The sequence below is a fragment of the Panthera pardus genome, unplaced genomic scaffold (assembly GCF_024362965.1).
Source record: "Panthera pardus isolate Hobbes unplaced genomic scaffold, ASM2436296v1 HiC_scaffold_12, whole genome shotgun sequence".
Classification (NCBI taxonomy): domain Eukaryota; kingdom Metazoa; phylum Chordata; class Mammalia; order Carnivora; family Felidae; genus Panthera; species Panthera pardus.
In genome coordinates this window covers 113,953,890-113,968,961 of record NW_026526677.1, presented here as the reverse complement: position 1 = coordinate 113,968,961, position 15,072 = coordinate 113,953,890, and the positions used below count along the sequence as shown (strand labels likewise).

The following is a 15,072-nucleotide window of genomic DNA, read 5'->3' as shown; positions in this document are numbered from 1 at the left end:
CATAGTGACCCTCGAATGTCTGCTCTGCCCCTTGTGGCTTCTCGGCCGATAGCCACAGAAATCTACAACAGGCCCCTCCTTCCTTGACCATCCCCTGTGTGTCGGGTGTCACATACCTCATTTTCATCCTCCCGGAAACCCTATTTACGTACTGACTTCCTTTATTCGTTTTTGCAGAGGACCTGAAGCCAAGCAAGCATGTGGGAAGGTGCCCAGAACTGCCGCTCCTGCACCAAACCCCACCCCTGCACGCTTCTCTGTCTCACTGCTACAACTGCTACATGGGGAACGTCTCCAGTTTTGAGTGGGACAGACAAGTCCAGCGTTCTGTAAGAACTCGAACTTCAGAGCAGCTCTTGGCTTCTAAATGTGCTGTCACGTGGCACTAAGAAAAAGGCGCTGTGGTCCGCGGATGGTAAGGTGCACCCTAACTTCGGAGACGTGCCGTAGAGTGGGAACAAAACGAAAGCAGTGCGGACTTTCGCTCGAGTCCGTGAGGTACTTTCTCTGGGGCTCTGTCAACAGACTCCAGGCACAGCCCCTCCCAGGCAGCGGTGCACGGCTGTGTACGTAAAGACTGGCTCCTACTAGCCACAGCCACATGCTGTGTTTGCTTCACTACTTGTAGCCTCATTTACACCAATAAACACTGATGCTATAACAGAGTGAGTGGCATTTCATGTCCTATGATCGAGACGTACCTTCTGTTCAGCTGGTGAAATTCATCAAGCACACGTGATAAATATTTCTAGAAACACAGAATCTGGCCAAACACGTCGATGCTCTGAAAGCAAGTGTGCTAAACCAGTTTGAACTAATACATGAGAAGTACTTTCCTACTTTATTCCCTTCAAAGTAACCCGTCCTATGTGTTACTTTGTTAAATCAGCTCCCGACGTGAAAGTACGATGAGTTAAAAAATTGGGAAAAGTAGCCCTTCGGTGGTATTTACAGTACATTAAGAATCAAAAGAACGAATTGGCTCTTGTATTCTAGTAAGAGTGAAAAAACCCCAAAAGGGACTTAAGCCCTCCAAACAAACAATGGAAGACCCACACAGTTATGGAAAGGGTGAACGTGGTAAGAGCTCTTAACTCACTTGATGCAATGACTTAGAAAATGAGACCGTGAAGAATTTCTTTAAAACCAGGTTTCTACCAAGGATGTTCCCTTAGTGCTACTGACGAGCACCAGCCACACCCTCCTGGTACGGTTACAGGGGTGAGTGAAGAGGGAGAACGTCAGGAAGCGGGACATTTGTACCCGCACGTGCATCCATTTTTTGTTTGCGAGTACAATTCATAAATCTGTGGCCCCCTTTCGGTATTTTGTCACGATTGTGAAAGAAATACAGAAATCCGATCAAAACTCACATGGTTCTGTACCGAATGCCTCTTCGTGAATAGTACGTTTTGCATCCGAAGTACAGAATCGACAGAACTCCCAGGGTTAATACGATGCCACCGAGAAAGCTGCCAATGTCAAATTTCGATCCTGGGTTTTCTTTAGAATTGATAGTTGCTGTGACTAGGAGGAAAGAAAAGTAGGCTTTAGTGGTTTTTAAAAAACATTACAAAAAGCTGCTACTCGAATTTCTATCCAAGGAAGCAGAGCCGGGGAGGAGCTCCCCGGCCGGCCTCCTGCCTGGTGGCCCCGGGGCCCCTCGAGCAGTCGAGCAGTCGCAGAGCTTCCCCCCGCCCCTCCCCCACCTGAGGGTGTTTGTGCCGGGGGACCACAGCCTTGGGCAGCACCCTCTGGGACTGTTTCCTTATTCCCTCGTCCCGGGAAGAATCGGTGCCTTAACCAGGGTGTCTGGACCGCCCGTCTGAATGAGGGCATCCAACGGAAGTTCTCCGTTCGATAAATAGACTGTTGTATCACACGCAGGGCCCTGGTGACATTACAGCGGATTTCAGAACACAAACTGCAGGAATAAGGCTTTAGGGTAGAAAATACAGAAATCTGCGGCAGACACGACGAAGCCTGCCGGTTGTGCTGGCCTTCAAGCGGACCTGAACTTGGAAAACCTTGAAGGGACGATGCCAAGGTTCCGAGCTCATGGTTTCACGTTCTATCTTAAGTCTAAGCACAAAGCGTGCTGGCCGACACCGTATGTGTGGCCGCTCCCGTGACACCCAGGAGCCACCACCACCGTGAGCACGCTGTGGGGGTGGAGGCCCCGCCCAGGCGCACACGAGGGGCCCGGACAACCACGCGAAGGACCATCCGGGTAGGACTTCCTCCTCCAGTCACATGGCCTGGTTCAGGGGAAACCTGCCTCCTACGGGGACAAGGTTGGCGGCACCCACACGGTGATTTGTGTACACGACACGGTCGTCCGCACTCCCGCCAGAACGGAGCCACGGAAGTGCGGCATCTGACACCGGCTTTGAGCACGGAAGGGGCTCAGCTCCCATACGTACTTGTCACGGGTGAAGGCACAGAGGTGGCCGAACGGTTGTGGGCCGTGGTCGCGGTGGACGGCGTCTGGGACGCGCTGTGGGAGACGTGGGTGGCGGAGGTCGTATTCGGGGAGGCCCCCCCTGTTGTGAATCCGGGTGCTGCTGTGGGCGTCGAGGTGCTGACATTGTGTGTCCTGAGGACGTGGGACAGGGCGGGCGTGGGGGCTTTCGTCGTGTTGGGGGGCGCACCCGTGTGGCTGGAGGTCACCGTGGTGGCGTTGCCTGCGAGAATGAGACACATGAACATGTCACGTGCCCGTGACACAGGACCCTCATCTCTGGGAAGGGAGTTGACGGGAGGACAGAGACGGCGCGGGTGGTGGGTGGCCGGGAGCGCGCACCCCATGCGACGTGGCCGGCCGCGAGCCCGTCAGGGGTGACGCCCCCCCCTCCCCTGCCCCCCGGGGCGTGGCCGTCGGGACGACCTCCCACAGCTGGAAGCTCCAGACGCCCCTGAATCCTGGAGACCCCCGTTCGCGCCTGGGGCGGAGGCCTTCACGAGGACGATTCGGACCCGTGCGCACCGAGCACGTGTCCCGGGTCCCCGCCCCGGCGACGGCAGCGCCGGCTCACCCCACGCGCACGCTGCCGGGGACCGAGACATTCCGTCCTCTCTCCGCCCCTTCGCACGGCCGTGCTGATCTCCGCCTGTTCCCTGTCCTCGGGCTCACCCGCGGCGCTGCCGTCCCACGGGGCCTGTCTCCACCTCTCAGCCGGCCCGGGGAGAGCGACTCGGGCCGGGGGTGTCGCGCTCCGTCACCGCCGGAGGGGACTGCCGCCGACAGGAACACCCTTGCCTCCAGTCTGCTGGACTTTTTCTTCGAAGACTTGCGGACACGCCAGGCTCGCGTGTCTACCGGCTTCCCGGTACCTCCCCCGGGCGCGGGTCCCTACTGTGCGCTCTCGTCCGCGCCGTGTGACCCCATTTTTTTAACAAGGCCCAAGGAACACTGCTGTGCTATGTACACCGGTGAACCAGTAAATTCTCATGATTCCGAGCGGCGGACACAAGTGGCAAGAACCTGAGCTACTGTGGGTGCTCTGTGCTCAGACGACACGCTTCAGGACGGACACGCTCGCTTTTGTTCTAAACCGGTGCGTGCGTGCTATCGCGGTGGATTCGACACGGGGAAGAGCTCGCGTTTCTATCGCATTTTCAGCCCAGCACGATCTGTGCGCAGTCCACCAGGAGGCACGGCGCGACGCGCGCCTGCCCCGCCCCCGCCCAGAGACCCGGCCCCTCGCTGCGCCAGGTCACCCGAGCAAAGACGGAGCCGCGACGGCGCAGTCTTTCCAAGTGAGAAAATCCAACCGTGTTCAAGAAGCGAGCAGCTGAACATTTCTGCAAATGGACACGACAGGCCCCTAGGCTTTTTAACTGTCCTGATGCCCACGAGCGGCACCGTGATCCCAGGAGGCCGGCGAGGAGCTCCCGTCCAGTGACACCACGCCCTCGTGCGCCCATGTGCACTTGCGGGTCTTCCGGCCCCCGAGGGCCAGAAGCTGTGCGGGTGTGGGTGGCGCCCGGGGCAGGCCAGGGGCTCGCAAGGTCCAGGGCTCCGGGCACGGAGCAAGCCCCGGGACGCAGCACACTGCACGAGCACGCACTCTTACTGCGTTTGCAAGCTGCCGAAAATAAATCTGTGAGGTCGTCATCACAAGGCAAAACCCCGTGACTGCGCTCGGGGCCTAAAGCTCGGACTTCCTGTGGGGACGGCTCTGCAAAAACGCACAGCTGCTGGCGCACAGCCGGGACCGGGTCTCACTAAAAGTGCCGAAACGAGACGCTGTCGAGGCACAAACGGTCGTCACTGGAGGGAGCGTGTGTCCGTCCGCTCGCCCCTCTGCTCAGGAAGGAGCAGACGAGAACGCTACCCCAGCTTCAGACCAAGCAGGAGAGCCTTCGGGGGAGCAGCCCCTGGACTTGTGGGGACACAGAGACTGAGTGACTCTGGCCTGACGAGGGCCCGGTCCCGGCGGTGAAGCTCAGAAAGCGGAGCTGGGTGTAGACTGTTCACACCGACGGCAAAGGCGGTATTTCCCACGACCCCGGTCTGGCCCCCACCCCTGCCCCACGCAGCCCCCAGGCCCTGCACAGTGTACACAGCTCGCTCCCCCCCACCCCCCACCCCGCACCCGGCTGCACCTGCCCCACGTGACTGCCTTGTGGCAACACTCCGCAGAGGGAGGAGGGTGACTGGCGGGGAGGACACAGGACCCGGGCCACGGGTGTGTGGAGTCCGAGTCAGGAGGAGTCGGGCCCCAGCCGGGGGAGGCCCAGGAGTCCACCTCGGCCCGAAGCAGGCGTCCGGCCTCCTAGCCCACCAGCGTCCAGTCCTGCGATGTGAGGACGACGAGAGCACAGCAGCCGTCGATGTCCCCTCCCCACCGCCAGCCCCGATGCTGCCGTGGCCCAGCCTGGCAGAGGGGGTTAAGCCCTAGGTTCGGATGACCACGGCTTCATCATCTTAGGATTATTCTGGAAGGCAGAGGCACCCGAGGTCCAGGTCAGCGCTCAGTGGACACAGCTGTGGGGGAAGGGCGTGTTCGACCCATGCCAGCTGCTGCTCCGTGGGGCGGGCCCAACTCAAAGGGACACCCTCGCCCCAGGACCGCGGGATGTCCCACACACTGGCACACAGGATCCTTACGTGGGATCGAGTCACAATGAGGTCACTGGGAGGGATCTCATAAAAGGAGATTCACCCTCTTGCCTCTAGAAAACACGGTGCCACACAAGGGTCTACGAGAGGCAACAGAGATAATTTAGGTTGAGCAAGTATCACAGTGCCTGTGACAGAGGGAACATCAGTGAGTCATTATTCCCTTTACTTTCATTTTGAGAGAGAGAGAGAGAGAGAGAGACCAGGAGAGGGAGGGGCAGAGGGAGAGGAAGACAGAGAATCCCAAGCAGGCTCCTCGCTGACAACACAAAGTTCCACGCGGGGCTTGAACTCACAACGAGATCATGACCTGAGCCGAAATCAAGACTCAGATGCTTGACTGAGCCCCCCTCCCCCAGTTGCACCAATTTTTACCCTTTTTTGAGCATGAGCTTCAGGAGCTGTATGTATTTCCTGCACCGAGCTGCACCGTCACATCCCCTGTCCCCAGGGTCACCACCAACGCCATCTGAACATCATCGTATCAAAGAGGGTGCCGGGGTTCTTCAGTTCATCGAGACAATTACCCAGGACAATAATGTGAAACCAGGCCAGTGTCCAGGACCACTGACAACAGGGACACCGCGTCCACCGTCTGGATTTACTTGGCTGTCTCCTTACGGCTCTGCTCAAGCCACTTCCCTCACTCCTGCAGCCTTGGGTCCAAGGGTATAGCTAGGTGCCATGTTTTCCCTTTAACCTAACAATTTCAAGGTTGAGGGTGACCGTGTGTTTTCATCAGGGCATCAAATACACACTTAAAGTGCAGTGGAAAATACACATGGAGATTCTACAATCACATTTAGTTTTAAATGGGACACTGGTGCCTTTTCACTTCGTGTCTCTGAGTGGAGCTCACCCAAAGACAAGGACTGAAAGTGAAGGGACGGGAAAAGGTATTCCGTGCAAATGGAAACTAGAAGAAAGCTGGGGTAACCACACTTAAATCAGATAAAACAGACTTTATTATTATTTTTTTTAATTTTAAGTAGCCTCCATATCCAATGTGGGGCTTGAACTTACAACTCTGAGATTAAGAGTCACGTGCCCTACACACTAAGCCACTCGGGTGCCCCCAAAATGGACTTTAAAACAAACAATGTAATAAGACAAAAAAGGGCACTGAATAAAGATGTCAATTCAACAAGAGAATAAGATATTTGTGTGTATTTAATGTACCCAACATAGAGAAGTGAAATGTATAAAGCGGCCATTAATAGACCAAAAGGGAGAAAGAAAACCAATAATAGCAACCCTATTTTCATTAAGACAGATCAACTAGGCAGGGAAATAAGAAAAATATTGACCTTAAACAATGTTAGACCAGGTGGACTTCACAGATAGACACATTCTTCTCAAGTGCACGTGGGACATTCCCCAGAATAGATACTATGTTAGGCCACAAAACAAGTCTTATTAAAAAACAAAAACAAAAACAAAAAAACATACCAAGCATATATTCCAGCCATAACAGTATGCAACTAGAAATCAATTAGGAGAAAACTTGAAAATTCACGAATACGTGAAGTTTAAATTTTTTTTTTTTTAACGTTTATTTATTTTTGAGACAGAGAGAGACAGAGCATGAACGGGGGAGGGTCAGAGAGAGAGGGAGACACAGAATCTGAAACAGGCTCCAGGCTCCGAGCAGTCAGCACAGAGCCCGACGCGGGGCCCGAACTCATGGACTGCAAGATCATGACCTGAGCCAAAGTCAGACGCTCAACCGACTGAGCCACCCAGGTGCCCCAACGAATACGTGAAGTTTAAGCGACATGCTACTTAACAATGCTTCAAAGAAGAAATCAAAAGGGAAATCAAAGTATACCTGAAGACAAATGAAAATGCAAGTACGACACACCAAAACGAATGGGATACAGCAACAACGGCTCTACGAGGAAAATTTACAGAGATGAACGTCTACTCGAGAGACAAAGTTCCAAAAGCAACAACCTACCGTTATAGCTCAAGGAACCAGAGAAAGAACAAAGGCCAAGGTTAGGTGAAGAAAGGAAGCAACAAAGATTACAGCGGAAATAAAAATGGAAGAGAATGAAAAGCCCAGTGAAACAAAGAACTGATTCTTTGAAAGGATGAACACAATTAACAAACTTTTAGCTACAATCACCTAGACAGAAAGGACTGAAATAAAATCAGAAATCAAAGAGATACATGGATACCACAAAATCAGCAAGAACTGTAAGAGACTGCCAGGAGCAATTATCTGCCAAAAAAATCGGTCAACCTACAATAAACGGATAAATTCCTAAAAACACACAACTTTCTAAGACGAAAGCATGAGAAGATAAGAGAATCCGAACAGACCAGATCAGACCTATCACTACTAAGGAGATCGAATCAGTAAAGAAAACCTCCCAACAAACCACAGTCCAGGGCCAGACGGCTTCACAGGCTGAGTTCTGCTCAACATTCAAAGAAATAACAACACTCCTTCTCAAACACTTTCGGAAATATAAGAGAAGGGAATACTTCTCAACACATTTTACCAGGCCGGCATTACCCAGATCCCCAAACCAGATCAGGATGCCACAAGCAAAGAAATGTAATACCATTATCTCTGATGAAAATAAATGCAAAAATCTCCAACAAAGTATTAGCGACCCATATTCATCAATATATTAAAAGGATCCTACACCATGATCAAGTGGGATTTTTTTCCAAGGATGCAAGGGATGCTTCAGCATCTCTGAATCAATTATACACCACATGAACAAAATAAAGGTTAGAAATCTTATGATCATCTCAACAAATGCAGAAAATGTACTTGATAAAATACAACATCTGTTAATGATAAAAACTCTCAAAAAAGTGGGTATAGAGGGAACATAACTCACACAATAAAGGCCATATGTAACAAACCCAGAGCAAACTTCATACTCAATGAAAACTTCTATAAGCTCAGGAACAAGACAAGGATGCCCCTCTTGCCACTTTTATTCAGCGGAGTATCAGAAGTACTAGCCAGAGCCATTAGGCAGAAAAATAAAAGGCAAATTGGCAAAGAAAAAGTAAAACTGTCGCCATCTACAGATGGCATATTACATACAGAAAACCCTAAAGACACTACCAAAACAAGTGTTGGAACTAATAAACAAATTCAGTTAAGTTGCAGGATACAGACATCGCTATGCAAAATCGGCAGCATTTCTAAACACTGACCAAGAACCTGCAAAAAGGCAAGTTAAAAAAACAATTGTAGTTACAACTGCATCAAGAAAAAAAAATACCCGGGAATAAATGTAACCGGGAAGGTGAATGACAGTAAACTGTAAAACACTGATAAAAGAAACTGAAGGTGACGCCAATAAATGGGAAACTATTCCATGCTCATGTACTGGAAGAATTACTATCGCTAAAAAATCCATTCTGCCCAAAGCTGTCTATAACCCAACGCAGTCCCAATCAAAATTCCAATGCCGTGTTTCACACAAAGAGGAAATCCGTAAGTTTGTATGGAATCAACAAAAGACCTCAAGTAGCCCAAGTAATCTTGATAAAAAAGAACAAAGCTGGAGACATCAATTTCAAACTGTATTACAAATCTGTACTGATCCAGGCAGCGTGTATTGGCATAAAAACAGACATCTAGATCAAGAGAACAGAAGAGCCCCAATAAACCCATACACCTGTGGTCAATTTCTAACAAAAGATAAAAAAAATATACCATGGGGAAAACAGCGTCTTCCCCAAATGACGCTGGGTGAGCGGAAACACTAGCTTACACCACACATACAAATTAACGTGAAATGGATTAAGGACTTAAATGTTAAGACTTAAGCCACAAACTCCTAGCAGAAAACATAGGCAGTACACTCCTTGACGTCAGCCATAGCTATTGTTTTTTTTTTTGATCAGATACCAAAAGCAAAGGCAACAAAAAAGCAAAAATAAACAAATGGGACACTGAACTAAAAAGGTTCTGCACAGCAAAGCAAACCGTCAATAAAATGAAAAGGCAACCTATGGAATGAGAGAAGATATTTGCAAGTCATTGCATAAGGGGTTAATATTCAAAATACATAAAGAAGTCATTCAACTCAACAGCAAAAGAAAAACAATCCAATTAAAAAAAAACAGAGGATCTGAAGAGAAATTTTTCCACAGACATGAAGATGGCCACCAGACATGAAAAAAAGTGCTCAAGGTCACTCATCGTCAGGGAAATACAAATCAAAACCAAAATGAGATACCCCCTCACCCCTGTCAGAATGGCTCACATTAACAACATAAGAAACAACAGGTGTTAGCAAGGATGTGGCTGAAGGGGAACCGTCTTAAACCATTCGTGGGAATGCAAACTGGTGTAGTTGTTCTGGAAAACAATATGGAGGTTCCTCAAAATATTAAAAATAGAAATACCAGGGCCGCCTGGGTGGCTCAGTCAGTTGAGCATCCGACTTTGGCTCAGGTCACGATCTCACGGTTCACGAGTTCGAGCCCCACATCAGGTTCTCTGCTGAGCGTGCAGAGCCCGCTTCGGGTCCTCTCTCCCTCTCCCTCTCTCTCAAAAATCAACAAACATAAAAAAATAAAAATAGAAATACTCTATGATCCAGAAATTCCATTTCTGATTACCCTAAGATAACAAAACCGCTAATGTAAAAACGTATATACACTCCCATATTTATTGCAGCATTACCTACAATAGTCAGGGTATGGAGACAACCTAAATGTCGGTTGACAAGTAAGATAAATATGACGTGGTGTACGTATACGATGGAATACTATTCAGTGATAAAAAAAACCTTGCCATTTGGGATACATTGGTGGTTCTAAGAGGTGGGCTGGGGTTGGGGAGGGAAGGGGAGCAAAATGAATCTAGAGGGTCAAAGGTACAAACTTCCAGTTATAAAGTCAGTCAGTCAAGGGAATGTGAGGCACAGCAGGGTGACCGTACTTAATAATACCAAATTGCATACTTGAAACATGCTAAGAGTACGTCTTAAGAAAGCTTCTTCTTATGATGCCAACTTCTAACTATGTACGGTGGCAAAGGTTAACCAGACTCACTGCGATCATTTCGCCATGCAAATATCGAGTCATTATATGTTGTACATCTGTAATTAAATGTTCACGGATTATACTCAAAAAACAGTGCTGAAACTATAAATAATCATATGCAATAGTGTTTAAGACAAAAGTCATAACCAGAAACGTTTTAAGAAAGGACATTTCACAGGGTGCCCGGGTGGCTCAGCTGGTTAAGCGTTCGGCTCTCGACTTCAGTTCAGGTCATGATCTCGTGGTTTGTGGGTTCGAGCTCCATGCTGGGCTTTTTACTGAGTGTGGAGCCTGCCTGGGATTTTCTCTCTCTCTGCCCCTGCCCTGCTCACGCTGTCTCTCTCTCAAAACAAATAAACATTTAAAAAGAGAGAGAGAGAGGTGCGCCTTGGGTGGCTCAGTCAGTTGAGCGTCTGACCTCGGTTCAGGTCATGATCTCACAGTCTGGTAGTTTGAGCCCTGCGTCGGGCTCTGTGGGGACAGCTCACAGCCTGGAGCATCCTTCCAATTCTGTGTCTCCCTCTCTCTCTGCCCCTCCCCTGGTCATGCTCTGTCTCCGTCTCAAAAAATAAAAACATTAAAAAAAAAACTAAAAAAAAAAAAAAAGAGAGAGAGAGAGAGAGAGAGAGAGAGAGAGAGAGAGAGAGAGAGAGAGGAATGTGCAGCTTAAATCCATCTACCAGAAAGGAATCTAGGTTCGCACAGACTTCTGACATGGTCAGCCCGGCAAACACACACCACCCCTTCCTGGGACGCAGACAGAGGTTTCCCCAGGAGGAAAGGTAAGAACTCCTGAAGGCCAGAGTCCAAAGTCTACTTTTTTTTTTTTAATTTTTTTTAACGTTTATTTATTATTGAAAGACAGAGAGAGTCAGGGCGTAAGCAGGGGAGAGGCAGAGAGAGAGGGAGACACAGAATCCGAAGCAGGCTCCAGGCTCTGAGCTGTCAGCACAGAGCCCGACGTGGGGCTCGAGCTCACAAACCATGAGATCATGACCTGAGCCGAAGTCGGACGCTTAACCGACTGAGCCACCCAGTGGCCCCAAACTCTACTTTCAGAGGCTCCCTTCAAGGGACAGCTCGTGCACACGGAGAACGAACCCAGGAGCACCCAGCTTGGCCCCAGCTCTGCTGAAACCGGCATCTCGAGGTGGCTCTTCCACGTACGGGTTCCATTCTAAGTTCGTGCGTTCTGGGACTTCTTCAGCGTTCACACTCACCGTTCTTAAAATTTAAAGTATACATCTCGCTAAGAATCCCACTGATCATCCATTCATTGCTACATGATTCGAACCACCCCCGGATTCACTCAGCATCGAGCACCCTGTGTGCCAGGCTCTGAGATACGGTACTGAGTACACCTCCCAGCCCTCAAGTACCCGTCTAGGGGGAGGAAAGCGGCGACAGATCAGCCCTGCACGGCGAGCCCTAAACACGGATGAGCAAAGTGCTGGGTGAGGCCGAATTCACTTAAACCCACCAATTATTTGAGTCTACAAATCTGGCATAACTTATCCTGGAGTAAATACACACACTTGCTGCCCGTTTGCAGACGACGCGCTGTTACCAATGATGTGAGGAGCAAGCACTCCAAGGGCATCCGAGCTGCTGTGGCACAGGGGGCGTGCATGGCCTAGCGTTCAAGTGTGGCACGGGCACTCATGCCACAGAGGACGGACGCGGTGAGGGCGGAAGGAAGCTCAAGCGCGAAGGCAGGAGGAGCGTGGCGAGGAGGGGTGCCGCCGGGGGCGACGTGGCACAGGATCACCCGCGTGCGGGGCGGCCTGAGAAGACAGCGGTGCGCGTGAACTCACGAGGACTCCCCGGCGGTAGCACACGTGCCTCCGCGACGAGCTCTTCCCGCGCCCCCCCTTCCAGCTTTCAGGGGGACGGGGGGGGGGGGGGTGACACACAGGCCAGGAGGAGCGGAGGCCAGGACCCACCGCAGGGACCTGAGCTACGCGAGGCAGTGACGACGCCTGCAACGAGGGGCTGGGCGACGAGGGCTCGGGAGGAGTGGCTGCACCCCCCCCCCCCCCCCAGCGCTCCCCGACGTGGCGCCCTGCCGCTCGCCGCGATTTAGACAACTTGAATTCCCCGTCCAAGACCCCAGGCGCGAGGATCGGCAAGGCCCGACTCGCGGGCCTTCGTGAGTCAAGTTTTTTTGGAACGTGGCCACTTGTTTACATGCGGTCCACGCTGCTGCCATGTGGGGGCGGAGCGGGGCTGGGAGAGAGGCCACGTGGCTCTTTGTGACAGAAACCCTGGCGGTCCGTTGAGTGTTAGTCTGTAAAGACTAACAGAGGAGTTCAGGGTCACCACGCTGTCCCTCAGGCACCAGGCGCACACGGCTTACGGGAGTGGAACCCCAGAACCCCCCCGGGACGAGCTGCTCGCACGGTGTACGTCTGGGCCCCTCGACGTGGAGACTTGGCACGCGGCAGGGGCTGTACGTCCGGCCGGGGGTCCCCGGGCCCACCTGCCCGGGGAGGAGCCCGGGAGACGCGGGCACATCAGCTCGTACACGGGGCGCGCGCAGAAGCGACGGCTCTGCTCTCACGACGGCTCACAGGCAGGTCCTCACCGGGGCAGAACCGCCGTGGAAGGACAAAAGGACGCCGGCCGCCCACAAGCCGCCCTCACCTGCTTACCGTAACAGGAAGGGCGCCTCCAGTTCCTCCCACGAGCCCAGATGAGGAAGAAACAAGTTAAACGGAGACCAGAGGAGGGGACGGGGCAAGAGGCGGGCCTGTTTCCCTCAACGGCACGCTCTGGTCGGAGCCAGGAGACGGCCTCCGAGTCTGCCCCCCGCGGTAGTGCGGAGACTAAGCCGGCACCTTGGGTGGTTCAGCCCGGAGCGTCCCTCCTCGCCAACATCATACGATCTGCCAGCGGTCCGCACGGTTCCCGCCACGGGTGACGACCACGGTCGAGGAGGAACAGTGCTTGAGGTCTGTCTCCTCGTGGGGGAAAACCTTCGTGGGAAAGGCCTCTAAGAAACGGGCCCACGTTTTATCGCCATCTTTTAAAATGTTTATTTTGGGGCGGAGGGGCGGACAGAGAGACATGGGCTTTGAATCAGGCTCCAGGCTGAGCTGTCAGCACAGAGTCCGATGTGGGGCTCGAACTCACAAACCATAAGATCATGACCTGAGCCGAAGGCGGATTCTTGACTGAGCCACGCAGGCGCCCCGACACGGGCACACACTTTAGATGGACTCTACTTCGTGAAAGTAAAGGCCTATCATTTAGAGAAGTGTTGCTCTTTTAAAAGCCAGGGTGCACAGCGATCCAAGACCAGCCACACCCACCAAGACGACAAGGCAGCCGCGCCCCCCTCCGCAGTTGTGAGAGGGACACACAGGAGTTCCCTACGAAGACGAGGTTTGACATCCAGCGCCTCATGAAAGAGCCTGGGACCCAGACACGACCGTCCTGCGCTGCCGGGTGAACACGTGCACGTGTTCAGAAGCGTCCACACCACCCTGGATTAGCCCCTGGCTGTGGATGTTCCAGCAAGTTCCAGCGGAAGGGCTCAGCCAGGTTTCCGAGCCGAGCTCTTCTCCGCAGGCTGCTGGAGGAAGCCAGGTCCCCGAGCCTGTGGCTCCGAGCCCCCTCTCCGCTCCAGGGGCCGCCCGCGTTCCTGCAGCCCCTCTGCCTTCAAAGCCAGCATCAGCATGTCCGCCACGCGCCTGCCATCTCTCCACCCCCCTGCCGCCGGCCACAGACACCTGCTGGCTTTAGGTCAGGCCCACCTGACCAGGGGCCGAAAGGTCAACGGATTGGTAACTCTAATCGCATCTGCAAGATCCTTTTTTCCACGGGAATGAGGGCTCACCGTCCCCGAAGAGAAGGAATTACACGGTGTGAGCGGCCCCGGGGATCATCTACAACTGTGCCCACCACAGGGTTCCGAGAAAGGCGATCTCGCTTCGTCAGTCTGGCGGAACGACATCCTCCTGGCTGTCGGAGGCGACACGGCATCCACAGACTCTCCCTGAACGCAGCGCACAGCGGTCAGGCCGACGGAGCCACCGCCCACGCCGGGCACTAGACGTCTTCCGGAAGGCCTGCAACGGAGGAAGAGCGTGCTTCCTCACGTCGCCAGCAACCACTTACTGGCTGCCAGCAGCTTAGCGTGAAACCAGGAGACCCCACCCCTCGTGCGCATGGGCGCGGGATTAATCCAAGGGTGTAAGCTAGACAGCCCCCAGCCGGAGGCTGGGGTGGGGCTGGGGCTGGACACAGTCCAGTCACCCCCCCACACGACTGGACACTGCCATCCACCATCGCAGCCTCGACCCACCTCCCCCTCCCCCGACGACCGTTGTGTCCAGTCCCCAGAGAGTGGCCGCTCACCTCCCCTTTCTGTCCATTCCATCCCCGCACGTCAGCAGAGGGGCTCGACGGGGCTCCATTAGTATAGGAGGGGACAGATTCAGGGGTAGAGCCGTTCATCCAAAAACAGAATTCCACTTATTTATGAACAGAAGTTAGCGGCACAGAGTAGAAGCATTTGGTATAAAGACGGGGCCGCTTTGCTGGTACTCCCACTTTAGAAGTAGGGTTCTCACCTTCGCCATTGGCTCTGTCTGCTCCTCCTGGGCCTGGAGTAGCTTTTCTGGATTACCTAGAACATCAATGGTTTCTCCCTTGTTTTAAGTCCAGAAAGAGTGATGCTGGAAGTACATTTTAGGTGGCTTTGATCATTTCTATCTTTCCTCCCAATTAAATGCCGAAACTACACTGTTCTCTGTAGTAACTTAGAAAATGTATTGGAAGAGAATGGAAAAGGATAATTTGGGTGTAGAAATAGGCACACGAATACGTATTACACGTGCACCGTACATAAATGTGCACAAAGACACTGGCTTAGCACCTGTGTGTCCCTGCAAACCCCTCCCCACCCTGTCCTGCCTGCTCTC

The 15,072-nt window shown here is 52.6% G+C and overlaps 1 protein-coding gene across 1 annotated transcript in view; it reads right to left on the bottom strand.

The window, feature by feature from the left end:
- The window catches only part of TMEM123 (transmembrane protein 123), a 58,511-nt gene that overhangs the window by 2,077 nt on the left and 41,362 nt on the right, over positions 1-15,072 (bottom strand). Inside the window, exons 3-4 of the mRNA XM_053900577.1 lie at positions 2,424-2,684; positions 1,374-1,527 (exon numbers count right to left, since the gene is read on the bottom strand). Of these exons, the coding sequence (XP_053756552.1) occupies positions 1,374-1,527; positions 2,424-2,684 (415 nt within the window). The remainder of the gene's footprint in view (positions 1-1,373; positions 1,528-2,423; positions 2,685-15,072) is intronic.